The sequence below is a fragment of the Manis pentadactyla genome, chromosome 3, assembly GCF_030020395.1.
Source record: "Manis pentadactyla isolate mManPen7 chromosome 3, mManPen7.hap1, whole genome shotgun sequence".
NCBI classification, from domain to species: Eukaryota; Metazoa; Chordata; class Mammalia; order Pholidota; family Manidae; genus Manis; species Manis pentadactyla.
Window position 1 is genome coordinate 147,781,673 of NC_080021.1, and position 25,051 is coordinate 147,806,723.

Consider the following 25,051-nt stretch of genomic DNA (forward strand, 5'->3'; position numbering starts at 1 on the left):
TGGCATTATACCCACTCACTACAGCTTCATAAACAGATACCTATCCATACTTCTGAATAACCAAAGGGAGAATTTCCTCTCTCCATTCATTCATGTGCTCATTATGCAAATACTTGATAGCCTACTGTGTGCCCAACATTGCTCTTGGTGCTTGGCTACTGCAGCATACCCACTTTCAAGACAGCTTACAGTCTACAGAAGTTTCTTATTGTGATATATGAACTGCTTGCAGTTAAATCGCCCAAATGATTTTGAGGGCATAAGAGTCTGCATTCTTAAACAAAATTCTTTATCACTCAGATGCACACTAATGCTGGAAAAAGAATCTTCAAAATATAGCTCAAATCTCTTTCTCTGTAAATTCTCCCTAAATCATCCCTATCCAACGTTTTGTTGCCCTTCCCCCCACTCATGGCCCTTATATACCTCACTGCAGCCAACTATAATTAACTATGTTGTCATGAAGCTCTTATAATTAACCATATCTGTATATAACTCTTAAAATAGAGAGGTGGTGTGCAAATTTCTAAGCCTTGCTTTCCACAGCTGAAATACAGTGTAATGCCTACCTTATGGCACTGCTTTGAGGATTAAATGTGATAACTGATTAAAGCACTCAGCTCAGTACTTGGAACAGAGTCAGCACTCAGTGAAAGCTGACTTTTTATTTTTCATGATTTTATTCTTTATTATACCTTTTTTATGTTTTTACACACTATTTCTTCCCTCAATCGGGGCCCATGGCAAGAAGAACCTTTTGCCTCATGCACAGTATATGCTGCAGTCAGAAGTGCTATGACCTTTACTGATTAGCATGACACAACCAGGTTTTGCAGGCCTATTGTTTCCCTGGGATATGCAAGAACATACAACTTTACTTCACCTTCATCACACGTAGGGCTACTCAGTAAGATTCAGCATCATCTTGAATAGAGAAATGAAAACATAGTCCAAGACAGTAAGACATAAGCTAGTGTATAAACACAAAATGCCTCTCTGTGTTGTGTGTTATATTTCAGGTATCACAGTTTATTTCACTATGAACATGTTGCTTTGACCTTTGTACACATCAAATACCATATTCGACTTACTGAATGAACAAATCTTGAAATGGCATGCTCTTCAATCTGTCGCTTATATTTCTTTTACTTTTCTCTCATGCTGATGGCAAAATGTATAATGATTAAAAGCCTCTAAGTACAGAGAGAAAAAGAATGCTAAAGTCCGCTAAATACAAAAACTAGATTCTAGTGTCACTAGGAACAATTATGCTTTTCTGAACAAAGGATGCAAAAATGTCCAAGAAGTAGAAAAATAATCACAGGTCAAGATGATGTAGCCGTAGGCAAGGTGGATTCAAACTTCAGCCCAAGAACACTTGGTATAAAAATGGGCTTGAATTTTAACTATGGGTTTGAATATAGAATTTAGGAATATATCTGAGAAATTTCAAATACAAAGATAGTAATATCTGATAAAGCCAAATAGTAAGTCATTTTACAGAATGTACTGAAATAGGCTCTGAATAAAGTGATTAAGCAGCAGGTTCTGATTTCAAAATATACTGGACCCTGAAAAATATGTCAACTTTTCTTATTACTAGCAAGGAAAATTATATTTGATAGTATTTGGAGTGTTACCATAGACACTATCAAGAATAAACATTTCCTGGCAATGAATAAAAGCTACAAACCTTCAAGAGGCTAGATTTAACTATTAAATATTTTGCATACTTCTTGTAAACCCACTAATATATTAGATCTTCTATAGCACTTATGGGCTAACCACACAGAAGTTAATTTGCTATTAGCACCCTTTAAATTTAAGTACCTATTTAATTAAAGGACAGGCTGGTAGATGAGCAATTTATAATGTAAAAAAAGTTCTTTATTTCTTCCCTTTTCCAAAGTGTAAATTGTCTCAGTTGTTTACAGCAATCATGGTCTCAGTGAAAAGCATTTCCTAAGGATTAATTAATAAATTTCTGAGGGAGCTGATGTACCAAAGCAGTCAGTAATTGTAGGAGGGATTTGCTACAGGTCTTGTTGCAAGACCTGTAAGCCTGGGGATCTTTTCCAGTTAGGTATTTATGGTGCTAATTCTCAGAATCCCTTGGGAAGAATAAAGGTATTAATTTCAATTACGTGGAATGCAATCCATCCAAGAGCTCAGCAAAGAAACTAGAACTCAGTCTGGAGTTTCTCCTTTCCTCTAAAGAACATGACCTAATTCATCCCATTTGCTGTACCCGCAAAATGTACATCAGATCTTTCTAATTCCCTCTATCCCGATTGCCATTACCTTGACTGAGCTGCCCTAATCTCTCCTGCGCTATGGAACTAGCTATTCCAAACTGGTTTACCTACCTTGTTCCCACTCCAGTACTTCCCTAAGGAGATATTGAAATGACCTTTAAAAAATTTAAGTCATGTCTCCCTCCTTAAAGGACCGATAGATCTCTGTCGTGCTCTATGATGAGCTACAAGACCTGGCTCAGCCCTCAGCTCACAATAGCCATACATATCTTCCTGTTGCTGAAATCCAGTAACCTTGTTCCAGATATGTGGTCTTCCCAAGTAGCTCCTCCCTCTTCTTGAAATACTCAGTCCGGTTTTCTCCAACAGTTTCCTTCCTTCTCATATTTTGTGTCTTAGCTAAAATGTCACCTCTTCAAAGAGGTCTTTCCTTTACCATTGCCTTCATCCAATTACTGTTCCTCATTCTACTCTAGGTTGTTCTCAGTACTTCTCATTTGTTTTGTATACTCTGCCTCCCCAAATAAGAGGGAAGTTCTGTGTCTGTGTTAATCCACCATTCAATTCACAATGTCCAGCATAGGAACTGACAGATAGTAAACCATTAATGCATGTCTGTTGAATGAATGAATGATTCCATCTGAGGTCTGTGTTAGCAATACCCATATTCTCTCACACATTTTTCAGAGATGGGAAAAATAAAATGAGATTAGAAGTTTCCTTCCAAAAATCTCTTCTTATACACCTACTTTTTTTTTTTCCTGTGCTTAAACTGAGAGAAGCTTCCTACCTTGTATTTTCTGAGTGGTATCATTGTTTATAGATTCCTCAGGTATAGTGTCCTCTGAGATGGGGTCTTGTCAAGGTGATAGAGAAGATGGCATATCATAATGATATAATTACTATGAAATTAGTCAAATCCCAGAGGACAATAAAGGCCTTTCCCACCCCCAGTCTTCAAGCATTACTTTAGATGTTGTTACTTCAAGCGTTGTTTAGATGAAATCACAAACTGGATATTTCTAACATGAGATATTTCTAATGTATGATACATGATGCTTGAAAATAACACTTGACCAGCTATACAAGGAAAAACTTGGGATTACAAAAGGACTAAGAGATACTCTTCTTAAGAAATAATCTTTATATAGAAGAATGTATTTGTAAATGACATATCTGACAAGGGGTTAACATCCAAAATATATAAGAACTCATATGCCTCAATACCCAAAAGGCAAATAACCCTATTAAAAAATGGGTGGAGGAGCTAAAAAGACACTTCTCCAAAGAAGAAATTCAGATGGCCAACAAACACATGAAAAGATGCTCCACATCGCTAATTATCAGGGAAATGGAAATTAAAACCACAATGAGATATCCTTTCACACCAGTTAGGATAGCCAACATCGAAAAGGCTAGGAACAACAAATGCTGGCGAGGATGCAGAGAAAGGGGAACCCTCCTACACTGCTGGTGGGAATGTAAGCTAGTTCAACCATTGTGGAAAGCAATATGGAGGTTCCTCAAAAAACTAAAAATAGAAATACCATTTGACCTGGGAATCCCATTCCTTGGAATTTACCCAAAGAATACAAGTTCTCAGATTCAAAAAGACATACACACCCCTATGTTTATTGCAGCACTTTTTACAATAGCCAAGATATGGAAGCAACCTAAGTGTCCATCAGTAGATGAATGGATAAAGAAGATGTGGTACATATCCACAATGGAATACTATTCAGCCATAAGAAAGAAACAAATCCTACCATTTGCAACAACATGGATGGATCTGGAGGATATTATGCTCAGTGAAATAAGCCAGGCAGAGAAAGACAAATGCCAAATGATTTCCCTCATTTGTGGAGTACAACAACGAAGCAAAACTGAGGAACAAAATTGCAGCAGATTCAGAGACTCCAAGTAGGAACTAGTGGTTATCAAAGGGGAGGGATGTGAGAGGGCGGGCAGGGAATGAGGGAGAAGGGGATTGTGGGATATCATGATTAGTGCACATGGTGTGTGTGGGGTCATGGAGAAGACAGTGTATCACTGAGAAGACAAGTAGGGACTCTGTGGCATCTTATTACACTGATGCACAGTGACTGCAATGGGGTATTGGGGGGGGACTTGATAATAAGGGTGAATGTAATAACCACATTGTTTTTCTTGTGAAACCTTCATAAGGGTGTATATCAATGATACCTTAATAATAATAAAAAAGAAATTTTTATGACTACAGTAATAAGAGCAAAACACAGTCGGTGTATAATCTATTTTTAAAAAAACAGCCAAGCAAAAGAGGTGGGTTACAATCACCTAATAACTCATCTGTTCTCAGTTCAGTCTTTAGGCAACTCAACTATCCATCAGGTTTCTAAGTTTCCTTATTTCAAGAAGGGGATGGGAAACACTGGCTAAATGTCAAGGTAACATAAGGTAGATGGGACTTCTGACCAGGGCTTTTCCAATAATAAAGAACCTTTGGAAGCTGCCTTGTTTTAAACTGTTAACCACTAGTTAAGGTACAAAGCTGAGTCCATTGAAAATTGGCTTCTATGTAATTTGAACTTGCAAAGTGCAAGAGGACACTGTGTATTGTCTGTGTGTATGCAGACATAACAAAGCTATTTTCATGCACGGTCCTGGCAGAAGCCCATGGTAACTGCTCTGTGGGTCTGGTTACAATTATTTCACTACAGGGAACAATCCAGGCCAGTACATCCCTGCTCTGACCGCTCGGCCTCCAGTAGAAATGTGTGCTGTTTGTACCTCACAAACCTTCTCAGCTCCCCTCCCTGATTTTAATCCTCCTCACCGTCCTCGCCCTCCTCACAGAAGATATCCCAACCTTCTGTGCTAGAAATCTCAGTTAAACTCCAAGCCCAAACTATGTTACACAAGAAACTCTGACAGTCTGTGAGGCCGGGCATGTGTGATAGGGCCTTCTCCAGCCTTGCAATCACGGAGAATCTGGGCATGTATGCCTGTATTCCTACTATTTGTCTATGTGCTTTCAGAGTTCTAATTGAAATACATGAAGCTCACCTAAGAGGGAAGAGTTGATATGTTCTCTGCTATTTCACCTCAGTCACCAAATGCATTTGTGCTGCCCACCCACCGCAACATTTCACAGCTGAATGTGGCCCTCAGGAGAATTTTTTAATGGAACATTTTATACTGAAATGTGTTTTTCATTGAAACAAAACAAAGAAGGTAAGAATGGTTTACAACAGATCAGGCCTAAGATGTTAAGCCTAATGTTTAGAAATGTTTGTGTCGATCAGATTCTTATGTGGCTGCCCTTCATGATGCTCAGTTCTAGAACATTGAAGCCCCTCAATTGGTCCCTTTAACCCAGCTTGTTAGAAACTTCAGACACCCCCAACTATTCATAGGTAGTAACTCTCACCATAATTGCATCTCAACTATTTTGGGCATTTCCCCATGTTTTTCTACTGGAAATATACATAGGTAAGACAGAGAATAATGAAAGGTAAAACAAAGGCATCTCATGGCTCATCAGTGGGAACTGCATAAAACTTATATAGATGAACTTTGAGGTTTACTAGAGATGCAGATGGTAGGTTCAATTTCCTACAAAGAGAATTTTCAGGATAGTTTTACAAAATCAACAGCATACGGTGTGAATCATCCTGTGGCTCAACACATCCATAATTCTTTACACGCTGACCTTTCTGTGTCTCAATCATCCTTTCCATTAATGATCAAAGGTAGAGGGAATCTGATTCCAAGAGAGGGACTTCTCTTGGAATTCAAAGGAGGTAATAACTTCATGTCTTTATTTTACCCAGGTTCAGCCCAGTTCTAAGGAATGATAAGAAAACTGGGTAAGAGATGAATTGAGACAATGTGGAGAGGAGTCACTAAGCAATATCCACTAGAGGAAATGAAAGATAAAATTAATATATAGAATTGAGCAATCCTGTTAACCTATTTCCCTTGTACAAAAATTAAGAAGGTCAAACTGGATGGACTGCTGTCCATCCAACAGGACAATTCTAAAATTGACCTTGTGCCAAATATAGTGCTTAGGTGTCCTGCAGGAAATAAAAGTGCCTTGGCACCAATGCTCCAATTTGGGTCTCTGAGGCTGACCATTTCTGTTTTCATCAGAATCCTGTGTGCTCCATAACCTTTCCTCCAAAACTACTTCATTGACTTTCTTAAATAATCTGTGTAATATATGATAATATTAACATACATTTGCCTCCCTAATGAGATTATATGAACCTTTTAAGGCAAATGACATACTTTACAAATATTTGAAGTATGCCTGCCTAATTCACTTAGCTCCTAGCATAATGCTTACAATTTTTTCTTTAGTATGTGGCAGATATTTGTTGTATACACATCAATAAAAACTGTAAGGCATAATCCCTCATCTCATGGAGTTTAAACCTCATTTGGAAGATAATACAAACAAAAACATCTGTAGCACAATAATAAACTAAGTTATCCAGAATGTATTCTCTCTCTATATATATTCTAAATTCTATGTTCTTCACATACCTCTACAGTATAGTCTATAAACCAGTGATAACAGGACAACTGAAATAGGAGAGAACAAAGAGGTATAGTAAGAGGAAAGTAGATAAGCCTACCTAGACACGTGTGTGTGTGTGTGCAGGTGTGTGCATGTGCATGTACGTGCGTGTGTGTGTGTGCACGCATGCATGTGTGTGTGGCATACCAGGGGCAGCTGATGTTTAATATGTACCAGGTGCATTTCTGGTACAGAACAGTTGTCACTCCAATTTGTTTATTTTCTAAATTGAGATCTAGATATATTAGGTGTTCTTAAAGGAAGGAAATCCTATGGCTCCTGAGACATGAAATTTGAGGAAAAAGTTTTTGGGTCACTTAAAACAAGGAGTTGTGGAAGATTCTTTATAATCAATACTCTCCTTCTAAGTCCTAAATATCTTTAGAAGTTTCTATCCCACTTAGACCTTTCATTTACCATTCACTATGCAACATTTCTTGATTGCTGAAGATATATTATTCAATTTTCCAGTGAGAGACCATTTGTAATTGAAGGCAAAATGTTTCTTTGATGAATTTAAATTTTGAATTTCCCAAGCTAAGGCTGATAACATATGAAATACTCTACTAAAATAGCTTTCTTTGCTAATAGTTCCCAACTCAGGTCTGGAAAACCTTCAGTAAAAAACAGTTTATGATTCTGAGCACTGTATTTTTATGAATGTCCGTAATTCCAGCTTTATTTTATAAACCATTTTATATGAAACATCAGTTGCTAGCATCCTTTTTTTTTTTTTTTAGCTTCTCCACAGGCCCAGAGTACCGGTAATAATATATACTAGCATCGAGATGCAAAGCACCTCACAAATGAGCCTTGGCATTCTTCTAGGTTGCTCACATAAAACTATTAGTCATGTTTCACTACTGCATTCATTTAAGAAATCTGCTTCCAGAATACTCATTCTGTTTGAACTTTCTGCATTAGGCTATTTAAAAGACATCTTTTAAAGTAGCAATGGCTAGAATGGTAATTAGTTCACTTATAAATACTGATCATATATTCCCCATTCATTCAGCTGAAAAACCAGAAAATTACCTCCCAAATCCACAAACTCCAAACAATTGGAATATTTTAAACCTCTGAATCAATACATATATGATGATGGTACCCCAACACAAAACAGTTTTCTCCCTTCTCTTTTAGGATGAAGTATTTTCTCTTATTCTGAAACGGCTCACAATTTTTAGAAGGGTAAAAGATTTAGAGCTATCTGCACTCGAGAAACATCTTTGGGAGGAAGAAATTGCCTAATTTACTGGAGAGGTGAAGTTCATGATTAGATGGTCAGAAGTGCTGGGAAGCTTAAAGAGGTTCAAACCCAGGAGAAATGGCAAGGGAGGCAGATTTTTAGAGGAACTGGAAATCCTTTGAGTCTTGAGAGCAGTGCACATTTACCCAAGTGTCTGGGCGGCGGGGTGTTACAGGAGAGTTTGTTTCCATACATGTTCTTGTGGGCCCCATTGGAGAAGGATGGCCTGGGCATCCTATTAGCAGTAAATTCATGATCAAATCTGTACTGATCTTAGATAAGAGATATGGACACTTAAGTGCATCTGTTTCTGTTTTGTATTTGTTTTCTTTTCTCAAAGTTACCTAAGGTTTTTGGGAAAAGCCCTGTCTTTAGGGGAGCAAGAATAATCAGAATGGCCAATGGTTGAAGCAGCTGGAGAGAACCCAGGACTACAGATCCAGGCAAACCTGCCAGGGCAGGCCAGCACGGGGGGGCGTTGGGGGACGTAAAGAGAGCAGGCTGGGGGCAGCTCACACGTGGGAGCTTTCCTGAGCAAACACTATAATCTAGTGACTGAGAAATGATGCCTTTCTCCCTGTAGGGTGGAGCTTGCAGGGCCACACAGGTAAACGGGAACTGGCAGCCCATTTGCAGCTTTCTGCCTGAACGCTCAGCCTCACCTGGTTACTCATCTGACCCGCGCAGGGGTGTGGGCAGTGTCCTGTGCCATAGTTCTGCCCAGCTGTGGCTAGTTCTTCTCTCTCCTTACAAAGGGGCATCTTGAAGATCAGGCTCTGTGACTTGTGAGAGTAAAGGCTGGATCTTAAAATACCAAGTTCAAGTGTGGTTGACAAGTAACAGTGTGAAGCCAGGGTGGGGGGCTGAGGGAGCGGGTGAGCTACTTTTGCAAGGCCTAGCTTCTGAAGGCCTGGAGCCTAGGTTCGTTATTATTTGAGTTCCTTGCTAGAATTTCATAGTTCTGGATACTTTTCACTTATGCAGGAGGCCTACTGCTTATGGGAATCCCACTTTATCGTCAATGTCTGACTCACTCTTAACTACTGAAACCTCTTTGTCCTAGTTTTCACTTCACTTACAAGTAGAGACTTTCTCCTCTTATCAGTCTGTTTACCATATACGTTGGCCCCAGGATTAAACTGTATGGCTTAAATCTTAAAATACGGTGGACTTTTCCAGGTAAAGTGCACCTTGCAACCTTTTACCCATCAGACTTTGGCAAAAATAAATCTCAAAAAATGATTAAAATTCAAAGGAAAAAGAAAACAGATGCAACCTGTCAGTGTGTCTCCCACCCCAAAGTGACCTTAACCACTGTGTGAGGCATAAAAGTGAGGATATTTCATTTGAACTTAAACAGCAGTTTAAAGAATTGTTGAAAATATCCATGTTAAAGTAATACCTCAAGGGACTGAGTATCATGGAGGTCTATAGTCAGTTAATGTACTTGGTTGCCAAGTCTGAGAGAGTTTATATCTTTTTTAGGTGAGGAGGGAGGTTCAGGAAGAATTCCTGGTTTTTTTCCTTCTATATTTTTTGGACAGGAAAATATTCTTGAGAAACAACCCAGAATTTTGGAAGGAAGACAATATATTTTTCAAAAATCCAATTTACAGTCACCAAATTAAAAACCCAGACATTTATTTAACTGCTATTTCTGCTTCCAGAATTGTCCAGTGAAAAGTTATAAACTGAGAATCTAACAGGAAATGTGCCAGTTCCTTGCCAGACCCAAACTCTTAACACATGAAAAGATCTAGCATGTTGTGATATTTAACCTCATTAAAACGAAAGAAATATAAACATTCATGGGAACCTGGGTATCTTTCAACACCAATGCTTAGGCAGGAGGCCATCTGAAGAAATGGCACTTGATGCAGTCTGAATATTTGCACCCTCCCAGTTCCTACCCTGAAACCTAATGCCCAATGTGATGGTCTCTGGATGTAGGGCCTTCAGGAGGTGATTAGGTCATAAGGGTGGAGCCCTCATGAATGGGATTAGTGCCCTTATAAGAGACCCCCAAAGGGTTCCCTTGCCCTTTCCTTCTGCCATGAGAGCTCTAGGAAATGGGCCTTCACTGGACACTGAATCTGCTGGTGCCTGGATCTTGGACTTCCCAGCCTCCAGAACCATGAGAAATAAATGTTTATTGTTTAGAAGCTACTCAGTTTATGGTATTTTGTTATAGCAGCCTGAACAGACTATGAAACCCATATCCAGCACCTGTGTTCTGCTTCTCAGTCTAAGGCTCTGTGTGGCTTAGTAACTTACTGTATCCACATTACATTAAGGCCCCAATACCTTAATATAGGCTCTCTGCCTTCAAAACACAGCAGCTGTAAATGCTTGGTCACCTGTGTCCTGAGAATGAGATGGTACTCTTCATATTAAAGTACCTGGGTCTTGTCATCATTCTTGTACTCTTTTCCTGTCATACCTATTGCTGTACATCAGGGCACAACTAGATGAAAGAATGTGTCCATCCCTCCCTAGGGCAGGGGTGAAAGGCTATTTTTGGAAAAACACTTACGTCATGTTTCAGTTCCTTTTTGTTATGATCCTCTTGCAGGAGGCCTCAGAGTGCAGCCCTGCCCAACCCAATCCCTTTTCTAAAAAATCCTTGGATCAGATGTGTTTGGAACTCAAAATTTTTTCAGATATGGTGTCCTTCGCATGTATTTCACAAAACTTCCAGTGGGGGCTGAGTTAGCCTCTCATAATCAAATACATGAATATTTCTGCAGTGAAATGTATGAATTTGCACAATACATAAAGACTGTAAATAGCCTCAGATCAGTTCAGAGAAAGCGTTGCCATCAAATCAGTTTTTGTATCAAATCTGCAAAGGAGCTTTCGGTTTTCTGGGCATTTTTGATTTTGAAATGGTGGGTAAGAGTATAGATCTGTATTGGGTCTTCAAAGAATTAAGACAAATTATTTCAAAGAGTTAAGATAAATGTATGTTAAGACAACAAGATCTCTTGGTACTTAAAAAAGAGACAGGTCCTATTGCAAATAACCCAATGGAGCCTTTCAAAGGGATCTTTTAGGCACAGAGTTTGACCACGTTAAACAGGATTTAATGTAAGTGGGCCATCCTTGTTCCTGGGTTTCTGTCAGATGAACTCGACATAGTCTGTCCCCCAGAGGGAGTCTGTGACGGTGCTGTTGTCATGGAATCTGAGTTGCCTCACAGTTCTGCAGGGAAAGGGCCTAGAAAGTGGGCAGATTTAACAGCTCTGAGACTCCCAGGAACATTCCCAGACTAGATTTAAAAACCTCAACTAGGCAAGAGTGTTGGAGCCAACTGGCATGCCTTCACTATGACTCCATAATAAAGTAATTACACGGTTTGATTTTTTTAAGGGTATAAAAACAAAACAAAACAAAAGCCTTTTACCTTAATGTAGGGAAAAATTCTTTTTAAAGCCTTAATCTCTGAAGTCTTAAAGCAGAGACTGGGAAGATTACACTCTGGGTGGTTGTGTTAGGGATTGTATGCTAGGGGATATGTAAGCTGCCTTTGAGATGAGGGGCTGCCGCCAGTGGAGACATATGGAGAGAAAGGCTTACTTGGCTTCCAGGGCCAGTGCAATGATGCCCGCGGCCATGGGGGCCGAGGCCGACGTCCCTGTGTGGTTGTCCGTGCAACGCTGCCTCAGATCTGTAGTGATCTAGAAGACACAAGAGAAACATTAAGGGCTCTGGGGTCAATGTGAGTCACATGTAAGTAGAAATTTACTCATAAAAGTGCAATGCAGGGGGTGTTGAAATAGTTGTTTAAAATTCGTCATTCCTGCACTGCTGTGGCCATCTCACTTCCAGAGAATCACCTGTGCAAATCAACTTTGAAAAGGGATGGGTTTGGAAACTGGGCTCCATTTCTACTAAAACCAGGGTCAGAACCAGGGGCCACCTTTGGCATGAAACATAAAGGCTGTGCAAGTGCCCCCTTCAATTTTATTTGAGACCCTCACAGACCTGGACCAGCTCTAGTTAACCCTAAAGATCTTTCACTACCTCAACATTTATAATAGCAGACATGTTGAGCCAACCAGCAGACATTGAGTTAAGCACTGGTAGGATGTGGAGTGAAAGCACACAGGCTGGTCCCTCCCCACCCAGGACTGTGACCTTGGGAGAGCTGCCGTGCCGGTCTTAGCATACACTTTGCCTCAGAAGAAACATTTGCTTATGGACTTGTTTTTGGAATTCATAGAAATGTTGCATGGATAAACCAAGACTTCCTCGAAGATCTAACATGAGTACCAAAAATCAATGTTGAAAACAGTCCTTGATATGAAACTATGACATTAAGTGCAAGCAAAAATAAAAATAATCAAAATGTGATAATTAAATCTTATTGCCCCCCTCTTGGTTTGAATCCAGTTCATTTTAGCTGTAACTGAATAACATTCCCACCCACAAGGATGGTGCTTCTGAACCTTTATTTCATGATTTTGCTAAGGGGGAAAAATGCAGATACTCCTTAACAAGAGAAATAAAATACTATGAGGTAAGAGTCTGCACACCACTGTAATATCTAAGAAGTGTAAAACCCTTCCTCCCCAATAAGCATCCATTTCTGTCCCCCTTGGGGCCAATTCCACTCCTGTTGGGAAGGCATGCAGCTTGTGAGATGAGTTGGTGGCCCCCAGTTATTGGAAGCAATGGTAAAACTTTCTTTGGCATCAAGACAGGACTGTTACCCATATTTTACAGCAAAGAAAATGTTGGTGAAAGGTCATCAGAAAGGTATAGGGGGATAGAGGCTGCTGGAAACAAAGTCCTGCTATTCTAAGGTGCATCGGTGCATCCTTCAAGAGGAGTATGAAGATTAGTTGATTTTGAAAAGAAATTTAATCTTCACAGGTACAAAGTGCAGCCTACACCCTTAGAAATGAGTCCCTCCCTCCATGTGCTTAGTGTCATATGAAGATGACTCAGTGGATTAATTATTGGTTATGGATCTAGATTGACATTCAGTTGACTTAGTTTCACATAAGGTGGTCAGTTCTGCCTTCTGTTCCTTTTGATGCCTCTAATGGTCCCAGATTATCCACACCAGGTAGGCCCTGATACACAAGAAGTGGAAGAATGAACAAAACTATATAGAACCATATAGATATGGTGGTAAGAGAGATGAGACAAGCCGTACAGTCTTTCCCCGAGTAACTGAATGGTGTGCAGGAGCCCTGGTGGTGGGCTTGCAAGCAGCGATGGTTGTTTCTTGATTAATAGACTTAATTAACTAGCCATCTTCTGGATCTCCACACTGGATGTTGGCAAGATGCCTGTGTAAATAGAGCCCTACCTGCTTCTATATTAAGAACCTTTCTGGATTTTTATTTGTTGACTTTAAAAAGCTATCTTCTTTCTGTAACTGTGATGAAAAAACATATACCACAAATCTACCCTTTGAAAACTTCTAAGTGTATGGCACAGTATTAACTATATGCACATGGCTATACAATAGATCTCTAGAAGATTTTTTATTGTGCATGACCTTCCCTCCTGTCAGCCCCTGGTAACTCCATTTTGTTTACTGCTTCCATGAGTGTGACTATGCTACGCACCTCACAGAAGTGGAAATACATGGCATTTGACTTCTTTGGCAGCTGGCTTATTTCACTTAGAGTAACATCCCCAAGGCTCATCCATGTTGTAGCATGTGGCAGGATTTCCTTCATCTTAGGCTGCATAATATTCCATTGTATGTATATACCACATTTTCTTTATTCATTCACCCATCAGTGGACATAGAGGGTGCTTCCAACTCTTGGCTACTGTGAATAATGCTGGAATGAACATGGGTATGCAAATCTCTCTTCAAAATCCTGCTTTTAGTCCTTTTGGATTTACACCCAGAAGTGGGACTGCTGGATCATTAGAAAGGTATTTCTACTTTGTTTGAAATTATGGGTAAATTTGCAGCCTTATTTTCCGAAGGCCTGGTCTGTAGCTCAGTGTATAGACACCCCAGGAGTAGACCGTTTCCGGGTCTCCTGATATGCTATTGCGGAGATGGCCTGGCCTGCATTTTTCTTGTTTTACTTCACCTTCACGGGCACATTCCTTTGCCAATTCTTTTTTTTTTTTTTCAATGACTTCTGCCTGGATTCAAGATTTTTCATGATGTCTTCTCACTTGGCTCACTTTGCTTATTCTTCAGCTACACCAGACACTTTTAATGCACAGAAACAAATCCAGGACAAACACGCCAAATGTGTGTAGCATTTTTGAGCCTAATAAATAACCACCTCCAGCCAACCCCAAACATGAACAATACAACTTTCATGATATCAGTTTGCAGTAGGAACACATCCCATCCATATGTAGTCACCAGGCATAGCCACACACACTATTGCTCGAATAAAAAGCTACTTGGCATTTTATACATAGACACCAGTGAAGTGTTCAATGCTATTAATAAAGGAATTCCAAACCAGCACTGTGCTTTTACTTTTTTCAGTCACTTTAACTAAATGAAACTTGAGTAGTGAGAAGGGGTGGCAAGGAATTTGAACAGGAAGGTGGTAGAGGGTGGAAGGTTAAAAGGAATGAAGAGAAAAGAAACAAAAACATCCTCACTCCCTTCTCATCCTGCTGTAAGTGGAAATTCCAGCTGGGTCATTTCAAAAGGAAGTTACTGTCAGTGGTGGAGATATTTAGGTGTAAATTACGGGAAAGATCTAAGGCAGGGTTTCATCATTAAGAGAAGCCACAGTATTAGAGAATTTTTATGTCTATCTTTAGGAAGAAAAGTCAAAGACCACCAAGGAGCATGCAATCTTGAAGAAAAATGATGTTCTAAAAACTGGAACCACATGGGGTATCTCCATTAATAACAAGACATGCATAATCTGACAGTGTAATTTAAAGGGAAAGTTGCATACCACAGTCAGCCCACATTATGGGGCAGATAGTCCAGAGATTCTACACGTGCAAACAGAAAAATAAAGCCCTAATGTTTAGATTCGATCTTAAAGAATGTCTCAGAATTGGGTTTCAATCCTGGTGGCACATCTTGCACGCTCCAAATTCCCTCCATTTAATACCTAAGTCAGAAACAGAATTTTTCTCCACAGAACTTCTCAGATTGCTCAAGAAAGTATCATTTCTGTTCATCAGAGTGAAGGAAAGTGGGGATGACACCAGGCCCCTAGCCAGATCAAAGTTGTCCTGATCAGCAAATGAGATGTTCAGCCTGTTTCAGGATGGGTAGCAGATGGTTTCTTGGGCTCCACAAAGTTAGGGATGTCACCCCTATTTGGTTCAGAAGGGGTCGGTACTGTTCAGGTCCAGTCAGGCTTCCTTTGAGAAGAGCTATCACTTTTTCTCATCCTCTGTTCTTATTTCCCATTTCATTACTTGGGCTGATTGGACCCTTTATTCCAGCCTGATCATGCAATCCTCCTGGGAATCTCAGTTCAGATCGACTTTGGCCCTAAGTGACAAGCTTTTCTAGCAAATCCACAGAAAAGTGTTTTTATCTCCTTGATATCTTGTGATCAGTTTTTATTTTGAAGGTGCCATATTGTCTCAGATCTGTGAAAAGAGCAACTGAACAGATATTTTTAAAACATGAAATGATTCTGCTGTCTGTTAGGTTGAATTCATTTCTGCTGTTGATTTTGATTTGGATTAGAAATGTGCCAAAAAAGCTGTTTCAGACACAGCTATGGGGGAGAGGGGGAGAAAATAAATCTTAAATGTGTCAATGAATAAAATAGAAGAAGTTGATTTACTAAGCATGGTGAAATAAAAAGGAACTGAGGACCAATTAATGCTTCTTGTGTTCACCAAAGCCACCAAGACTAGTGTAAGATTCAATCATGCCCAACAAGTTCACACAAAATTCTGCTCCTGTGTAACTACAAGAATGTGTAAATGTGAAGTACAAATGTGAGTTTTTGCTTACAAATGTGAGGTTGCTATCGATAAAAAGGATCCATCTTTTACCATTTTTGCATCTCCATGCTCCATGTTCAGTTCCATGCTAGGTACAGAGCAGAGGCTCAGTATTTACAGTTGACCCTTGAACAACAGGGTTTAAAATGCACAGGTCTACTTATACATGGATTAGTTTCAAGAAAAAAATTGGAAAGGTTTTTGGAGATGTGCAACAATTTGAAAAATAAATTTTTTCCTCTAGCTTTTCTTGTAAGAATATAGTATATAGTATATATAACATACAAAATCTATGTTAACTGACTATGCTATGGGTAAGGCTTCCAGCCCATAGTGGGCTATTAGTAGTTAAGTTTTTGGGGGGAATAAAAAGTTAGATGTGGATTTTCAACTGCGCAGGGCTGCCAATTGTATGTGCTAAACTGAATTGCTAACATCCATCACCTTTATACTCATTTTGTTTTATACTCCATACTCGCCCACATATTAGGAAAGATGTCAAGGTCATTTCTTTACTGACTCTCCACAGAAAACTCACACGAACCTACAACAATTATGTGTATATATGTATACATACAATCCAGTGGTTGAAGTACAGCTATTCCTCTCATAATTACTATTACTATGAGCTGCACTGCTCCTAAAACTACCACCACAAGCAAATTGCAATGAATGAGACAACGTGCAATAGGTGTGTAGGTGTGCATGCTCACAGGTATGTATAAAAATACAGTTAAAGCCATGGGAACTCTGTAAGGAAGCTACGCTATTTATTAGCTAAGGAAAGGGAGATTCAGAGAGACTAACATGCCCAAGGACACACAGCTACTGAAGGGCTGTTAAGTGGTGAAGTATTAAATCCTGAAATGGCAGCAAAAGAAGAAGCTGGGTTACAGGTTGTAATTATTCATGATAGCAAAAGCATCAGCTCCAGGACCCGCCCCCAACCCCCCACCTCCACCCTGACCAGCAATGATGGCAGAAACAGCCTTGGAATCCAGCTCATGTCAGCAAGTGGGTATGGTGATTCTCCTTCAGGCCACAATCAAAATGAGAACTTCAGGAACAAACTTTTCTTCCCTCCTTTTAACATTCTCAAAAGACTAGGCATTCAAGCTTCCAAACAAACCAAATACAACTGGATTTGCTAGTCTTTTACTCAGGAAAAATAATGACATTTCCCAAATCAAAGATAGAGCAATCCCAGTGCAAATGTGACTGTATTTGAATAGTGAATTGAGTAGCTGGGGAGGGTGGTGGGGTGGAGAGCAGGATGTTTCTGCAGTAAAGGAAATGTGTAGCTGTGTAGGAACACTAAAATCAGTAAGATAATTCCTTCACCTGATCATTCAGGCCAACACGAGATTCTCCAGGCAGCTATTCTGTTTCGAACACAAATAAATAAAATGACATCAGTAGAGGGCTGAGCAGAGCATATAATCTCTAAATCTTGGCTCACAAACCCCTCCCAGGAGGAATACGATGGCCCCCATATTCCAATCACTAAGATGAATTACTACAGAAAAAAGGGCAAAGGCTGAACTAGTTCCAAAAGAAAGAAAGAGTTTAATGATGGAAGTGATTAGGAAAAAGGGGAGCTTCATCTCCAAAACAGAACTTGGGAGAAATTTCAGGAGGTAGTGAAGGGTTATAGACAGGAATTTTAAACACTCTTTGACACTGAGAAAGGTTATATGTACAGATTTACCATACAGCAAGAATCCTGTGGGCAATTTTCTATGTGAAACATATTGTCTAATAACCTTTGCCTTTCACCAACCTACCAGTAGAAGAGGGTTCTCTTAAAGAAACCTATCTCCCTGTCTTGCTGTGCTGTATAAACAGCTCTGGAGGCTTCCGTCTTTTTCCATGTCTGTTATTTATGCATGAGTATTTATTAAGCTCAGGCTCTGGGAAGCAATGAGACAGTCTTCAACCTCAAGTAGTTTTCATTTAAGTGTGCAAAGCAGACCATCAATAAGAACATATATAAGGTCATGTTAAGTAGTTCTAAGGACACTCGAAAGAAAATTAAACAGGATAAAAAAACAGAAGGTGGTGGAGGGAAGTGCCACTATTTTAGAAAGGAAATTTCTCCTCTTAGTGAAAAAAGAAAAAAGTAATATTTTAAAAGTATTATTTTAGGAAGAAAATCCTCCCTGCAGAAAAATTTGAGAACAGGCTTAAATGCCATGGTATCTGGAAGAAAACTGTTCCTAACAGATGACACTTCTCAAGGCAGAGAGCCCTGGTTTGAATATCGGGGCACAGCCTGGGTGAACTCAGTGCTGACCCTGTGCCCCAGGAACAAGAGGCTCAGCTGGGCAAGGAGTGTTAGGTTTTTACAAGAGGACTGACTGTCTAGGAGGTTTTGAAAAGGTCCTATGGCATGAAATTTAAAACAAGTCTGCCAAGTAGACAAAGAAAATGAACACCTATATATTCTAAATACTTTTTCTTGGTCACTGTGAAAAGAACCCCAAATAGAAAGAAAAGGGCCATTTGTTCATACAGCCCCATACTGGATGACCCCGAAAAGTGTCCAGGGCACGACGGCACACTGCTTACAAGATGGGCTTGGGGTCCCTCTTGCCGGTGGCTGGAGTCCAGGCTCTACCACTTACTAGCTGGGTTTCTCTTAACCTTTCAAGCTTAAGTTTTCTCATACGTAAAGGGGGACAACACCTGGTCCTCATGCACTGGGTTTTGGAGGTACCCTGAGATGAAGCATTTAATGGGCATAGCCTAGTGCCAGGCACATATCAGAATGGTAAAAAAAAATGTTATATTTGTGACATGTTAATATCACTATGAATGTATTTCATGCCCAATGTGGAATAAGGTGTATACCATATTTCATAATATGGTTTTATGATAACAAGTCATTCCAACAGATTTGTTTAGCTTATAAAGCAGTTCTTATTGTTATAACCTTGATAATCAACTGATGCTTCCTTTGCTGCATTAAGATGAAAGACTGTCACTGATCTGCATCTATTAAAGCATGAATGGAATACCAAGGTCCACTCCTGTTAGTAGGAAACCAAGAGACAGACACCTGGCTATGTTTTGAAACCTAGGTAAGGTTTTCCTGCTGGCATACCATGACAAGGCATACTTTTGAGGAGGAGGAAAATTTATTTAAGCAAAGTGCTTTTCCAGAAGCAGAGAGATCTTTCCTCTCCTGAAGCCTTGGCATCTGCCTTGATTTAAATCACAAAGGTGCCCTATGAATGAAGAATGACAACTGTGCTCTTCTGGAGAGGCTGCAGATGACAAGAGGCAATGAATGGCCCAGGAAGGAGAGCCCAGCACAAAGGAGGACAGACATTGTCACTCCTGTAGCACTCAATCACACTGTCACCAACAGGATGCAGGCATCTCTGAGGGACCACAGGCATCTGGTTCAAAGCCTGGTGAATAAAAGGTCCCAGGAGCATCACCAGATTATCTATCATTCTGGCATCTAGAAGGAAATGGGGTCAGCTGGACCATAAAAGTCTGATGTTGCTACTCCACTCATGTTCAAACTGTTACCATGGTCACGATCAAAGCGCCCTTCTTTCCAGGGCGAGTGGCACAGATTGCAGTATTTTATAAATTGGAAAAATGGAGGTAGGGAAAGCACCTGTTAACAATTGGAAAAATGACCAGCCTTGCCTCCAGGAGATGGCAGGCTTACACTGACTTGGGGAACAGTGGTACCAGCCGCTTACTGAGCAGCTTATTGCATCTGTGTGTGTAAAGACCTTATGCTCAGCATCTTAACATCACAAAAATCTGTGAAGTTGGTGGTGGTTTTACCTCCATTTTACAGATAAGGAAACCAAGGCTGTGTGAGGGTTGCTTAGCCACCGAGTGATGTGTCTGAAACTAGAAACTCTTAACTAGAAATAGCTGCCAAATTTCCTGGCCAATTGAGGGTATTTTGGAGATTTGGGTAAAATAAGAACTGGATAGAGAAATATTAGTACTAAATTGCTGCTATGAAAATGGGAGAAAGAAAAAAAAGAGTAGAAGCAAATATAAGTTAAGTACCTAAAGAGAGTCAGTCAAGGTTTTGATATTAGCAGTAGCAATTAGGGAAAAGTAAAATATATGACCTGAGTGAAGGGTATTAACATTAAGTCATGGTGTCTATCCTTCCCCTCAAGCCCTGTCTCTGACTGCAGGATGCGTCATTTTGTCTGTCCATGGGAGAATCCTAAATGACCACCCTGTCGTGGGGGCCTTAGCACCTACTATACCATCACAGCCAACACCAGGGAAGGCATGTCTGGGGAGTAAATGTCACAGAGTGATTTTGAAGTCCCTCTCTCCATACTGCATTCTCCCGTTTAAGACTCGGTCAACCCTTCCTTACTCTGTGATATTTTGCCCATTGGATTACATGCTCACCTCTCATAAGGAAGGCACTGACAGAATTTAACAATACCCTCCCCACAGCAATTACCCCACAGGGAAAAATAGGACAAGATGGGCATATTTACTTTGAAGCAATGGTGAGCTCGCCTTAACATGCCTTCAGACTCAAGAGGTACAAGGACAGACTCTTGCTCCAAAGAGTTTTCATCAGGATTTTTATGATGTAGAACGGATGCCACTCAGTATTAGTGCAACTTGACCATGAGTTCTGAGAGACAAGCAAATTTGAGAGCAAAAGGGACATTCCTAGATTACAAGAATTCCTTAATGAAGGTACAATCTCATGGAGCACCGCTCTCCCATGAAGAAACCCATGGGACTTCGACAGGTGGCTTCTCCATACTTTCCCTTTTATATTTCACTTTGTAGTGCAGAGTTATGTTTACTAATGAATGATGGAGGTGCTGAAAGATGGACTCATGTGCATATTTTTTAACCCAGTTATAGTGAAGGAATTAGGGAAAGGTGAGGGCAGATGGGATATGTATATGGGCAGGCAGGCAGTTTTTATTTCAATCAAGCTCAAAAATGTAAGTAAAAGAGGTAGTAAAAAGTATCTGAGAAATCAAACATAAAAATCCTACCATGACCAGGAACCAAGAGGAATCAAATGGATTACACTAAGTATTACACAAAGGGGGAAGCATCCTATCACCTTCACTTCCACCGGTGGGTAAACCAGATGCTCTAGCCTCAGCAGGGTGACCCAAACCCGCACGAATGTCCAAGATTTGAAAGCAGAATCCTGGCTATATTCTAAAAATTATCAGGTACAGCAGCTCAGCTTCTTAGGAAGACAAATCCCAAGGCTATTTACAAAACCATGGTCAGGGAAAGAGCAACATGCAAAGGTGTTTGCGATTTAGAATCAGCAGTGCAGCACTGGGCACCCCAAAAGTCAAACTTCTCTTCAGCACCAACGGGTCAGAGAGTGTGCAAAGCACTTTTTATTTACTTCCTCATAATCTTTGTCGTAACTCTATGAACCATGTGATATTAAATTCCCCCATCTTACAAGGAAGACATTATGACAGAACAATTAAGTAACGTCCAAAGCTGCCCAAATAGGAAGTAGTTCAACACCTAATAAAACCTATGTGGGTTGGTCCTGCCACCTGAACTCTTTTGTGTGCACAGAGAGCAAGGCATGTTGGTGAGCAGGAGCTCCCAAAGGACCTCTGTGCTTCTCATCCAGGCAGTCTTTGTGCTGCAGTATTAGGAAAGCACCTTTTATATAGGTTTAGCTGCCCCTGGATCAGTTAGTTGTACCTACTTGAAACCAAAGCACTGAAGCTAAGGTTCAAAGGCAGCAGGGGACAGAGTGGAAAGGGAACCGGGCTGAGAGTCAGAGCTCATCTCTTCTCTGCCACTAATCCACAAGGTGAATGTGCACCATTCATTTGTCCTCAGCAAAACTGAAGCTTAGTCATGTCAAAGGTCACATTAAATGCTGGGATGTAATGACTCAGACAAGCAATGAATCGGTATCAAAGTGGTAACATTTACCAACAGTTGCATTGAATAATCAGCTAATCTGACTTTCTGGTTCCATGTGTTACTTGCGCCTATAAGCTTATGGTTCTCCCTTTGTGTTTCAGAGTGAGACAAACCAGTCCCAACAGCCATGCAAATGTCACATACTATTTTCTTATCGTAGGACTCTCCGCTGCTGTAGGTTGTGGCCAGCGTGGAGGAACACTCTTCCAGGTACCAAGGCTTCTTTCCGCTCTCGGCTGTGCTGCTGATGGAGATGGTGTAGATGCTGTTGGTGTAGCCATCACAAGAGCAGTGGTCCTTGCTCCTCCCACCATTTCCCGATGCCCAGACGAAAACAGAGCCAAGGCCTCTCCGCCCCTGTCCACAAACAGAAAACGTTACATGATGGATGACACAGACCACAGGCTCTCAATGAAGAGAGGAACAAAACCAACAGGGCAGAATCACGTCATGCTATTTTTATAATATGCTGGATTTGAGCATATTTAAGCTAATATGCTAATTGAAGCTGCTTTTTCAGGGAAAAGTAGTTACTTGTAGAAAGTAAAATAATCTGGATGTAATGTGTAGCATGATGACTACAGTCAATGATACTGTATTATATATTTGAAAGTTGCTAAGAAAGTAGATCTTAGAAGTTCTCATCACAAGAAAAATAAATTTGTAACTATGTATGGGGATGGATGCTTCTAGACTCTGTGGGGATCATCTCACAATGTATAAAATATTGAATCATTAATGATGTACACCTGAAACGAGTATGTCATATGTCAATTATATCCCAATTAAAACAAAGAAACTAAAATAATCCCTTTCACATGACATAGTCACAGAATTAACAAGAACACAAATTATGACAATAAGAAGGGCTAACATTTATTAGGTACCTACCGTGGACCAAGCACAATTCTAAATGGTTTATATGAATCAGACTGGATTCTTTCAACAGCCCTGTGAGAATGGTACATGTTTGTCTTCACTGGACACATAAATTGAGGCACAGAAGTTAGGTAATATTGCTAAAGTCATATAGCTAATAAGTAGAAGCACAAAATTTGAACTCAGACAGCAGACCCCCCAGAATAGGAGTATTATTAGTAGTAATTGCCGTAGTTACATAATATTGCTATTCTTACATATACTGTTTATATAATATTGCTATAATATTACTTCATCTATATCAAGTGGGTACTACTATGCACTGTCACTGGACCTATGAGCAAGACGAGGTGTACAGAGGTTATGTATTTATCCTGAGTCACTTAGTCAGTGAAGGGCAGAATGGGACCAACTACATCCTGCCTTCTAGAGCTGTGTCTCCCCTACATGTGGTGTGGACACTAGTTATGAGGGGTGTTAATGGATGCTGCCAGAAATAAACGGATATCAAAGCCAAATATGTTTAGGAAACTCTGAGGTAAGCAAAATTAAATGGTTCTCTTATTGCAGAACTTGTAAGAATCTTTAATAAGTGAGTATTCACTTCAAAACTAAGAGGGGACACAAGCTGGAGTAATTTACAAATGTATTTAACCATGATAACCTCTTAACCCAGATCCGTTAAGTTATTCTTACAAGGCTAGGAGATGGAGTCATATTTTATGCCAGAACTTCACATAAACTCAAAGACTTTCCTAAAGTCATAAAATAATCAAGGAGAAGCAGCACAGTAGAATATAGATGTATTCAACAGAGTGACTATTTGGTTCTGTATGACAAAATCTTCAGGAGGAAAGAGAGACATCAGCCAAAGTGAAGACTTTTCTTGGAATAGTTATAGCTGAATCTTTCAGGAATTTTTAACATTTTAAAACTAGAAGGTACAATGGAAGACACTGAAGCCAATCTATAAATTTGTAATTAGGAAGTTAAGAAACCATATCACATAGCCAGTTACAGATAGACCTCTTTCTTCCTCCCAGGCCCTAACTCTTCCGGTCTCAGGTAGAGGGTGAAGTATTTGGGATGTTATCTTGGAATTTCTAGAAAAGCCAAGGGAAGAAAGACAACAAAGAATCTGGAGTATCCTCAATACTCTCACCTTGAATCCTCAAAGAACTTAGTATTTATGAAATGATTTGATTGACCTGAGCACAGATCTCTTTTTGTCCTTTAATGTAGAAAAATGCAATTTGATCACACAGGAATGGGGAAAATTTGTGAATAGAGGAGGGAGAAAGTTCTGTATGCTACTGTTACTAGACAGCTAGTCCGGGCATACCATCCTTCAGTTTCCATCACAATACCCATGAAACATAGAGAAGGGTGCAAATAGCACATAGCCATCTTAAACTAAAGATCTTGTTCAAAGCTTTGTAAATCTCTAAATGGACTTACTCTCCACTATGGTGTGGATGCTCAGATTGAGAAAATCTGGTGATTGACTCATATCTGCAACTCAGAGCTGGAACATCATACAGAAGAAAGAAGAAGGTTCTAATTCATCACTGAGAGGTAGCCTCTCTGTCACACAATGAGAGGCTTTGTTGCTGGCAAAAAGTATGATCCCATCAGAGCTTTCCCTGGTAGGTCAACAGAACGCATGAGATAATGCAAAAACCCACCTGGTTTAAACTGCACTATAACAGATAATAGATTAAGAACCACAATACAATGAACACCTAAGGCCCACTCACATTTACGTTCTATGTATCTATGCAAAATTATGACTGTGTGCCCAGGCACAAAATTCAATGAAAAGATATTTTTCAGAATATTAACAAGAAATGTTCAAAAGAATATTAACAAGAATATGTCCAAAAGGTACTTTTATGTTCATGATGTGTTTACTAATAGAAGACATAAAACAATATAGTGCAGTCTCTGGTTAGAAGAAAATGTATGTGTGTATGTATAAAGAAGTTAATGTGTATAAAGTTCTACATATAAAGCTACCATAAGGTGACAATGTATCAGAACTTATCCTATATGGCAATTAGGGAAGATCTTTATTTTCTTCCTCTACCATCCTTCTGTGCCCATATACAATTTTTTAAAAACAGAAACAAATGCATTTTTTCCTCTATTAATAGGGAACACACAAGGTCAGTCCTTAAGAGATAACTTTTATTTCATGATCAGGAGGGGTTTTACACACAGAAAGTTCACTGTTCATTAAAAACAACAGAGGCTACTAACATCTATAGA

General features: G+C 39.8%; 1 protein-coding gene across 6 annotated transcripts in view; it reads right to left on the reverse strand.

The window, feature by feature from the left end:
• The window catches only part of PCSK5 (proprotein convertase subtilisin/kexin type 5), a 452,855-nt gene that overhangs the window by 243,763 nt on the left and 184,041 nt on the right, over window positions 1-25,051 (reverse strand). For all 6 annotated transcript variants that reach the window (XM_057498570.1, XM_036893448.2, XM_036893449.2 and 3 more), the window contains exons 8-9: window positions 22,049-22,261; window positions 11,645-11,745 (exon numbers count right to left, since the gene is read on the reverse strand). In XM_057498570.1, coding sequence (XP_057354553.1) covers window positions 11,645-11,745; window positions 22,049-22,261 — 314 coding nt within the window. The remainder of the gene's footprint in view (window positions 1-11,644; window positions 11,746-22,048; window positions 22,262-25,051) is intronic.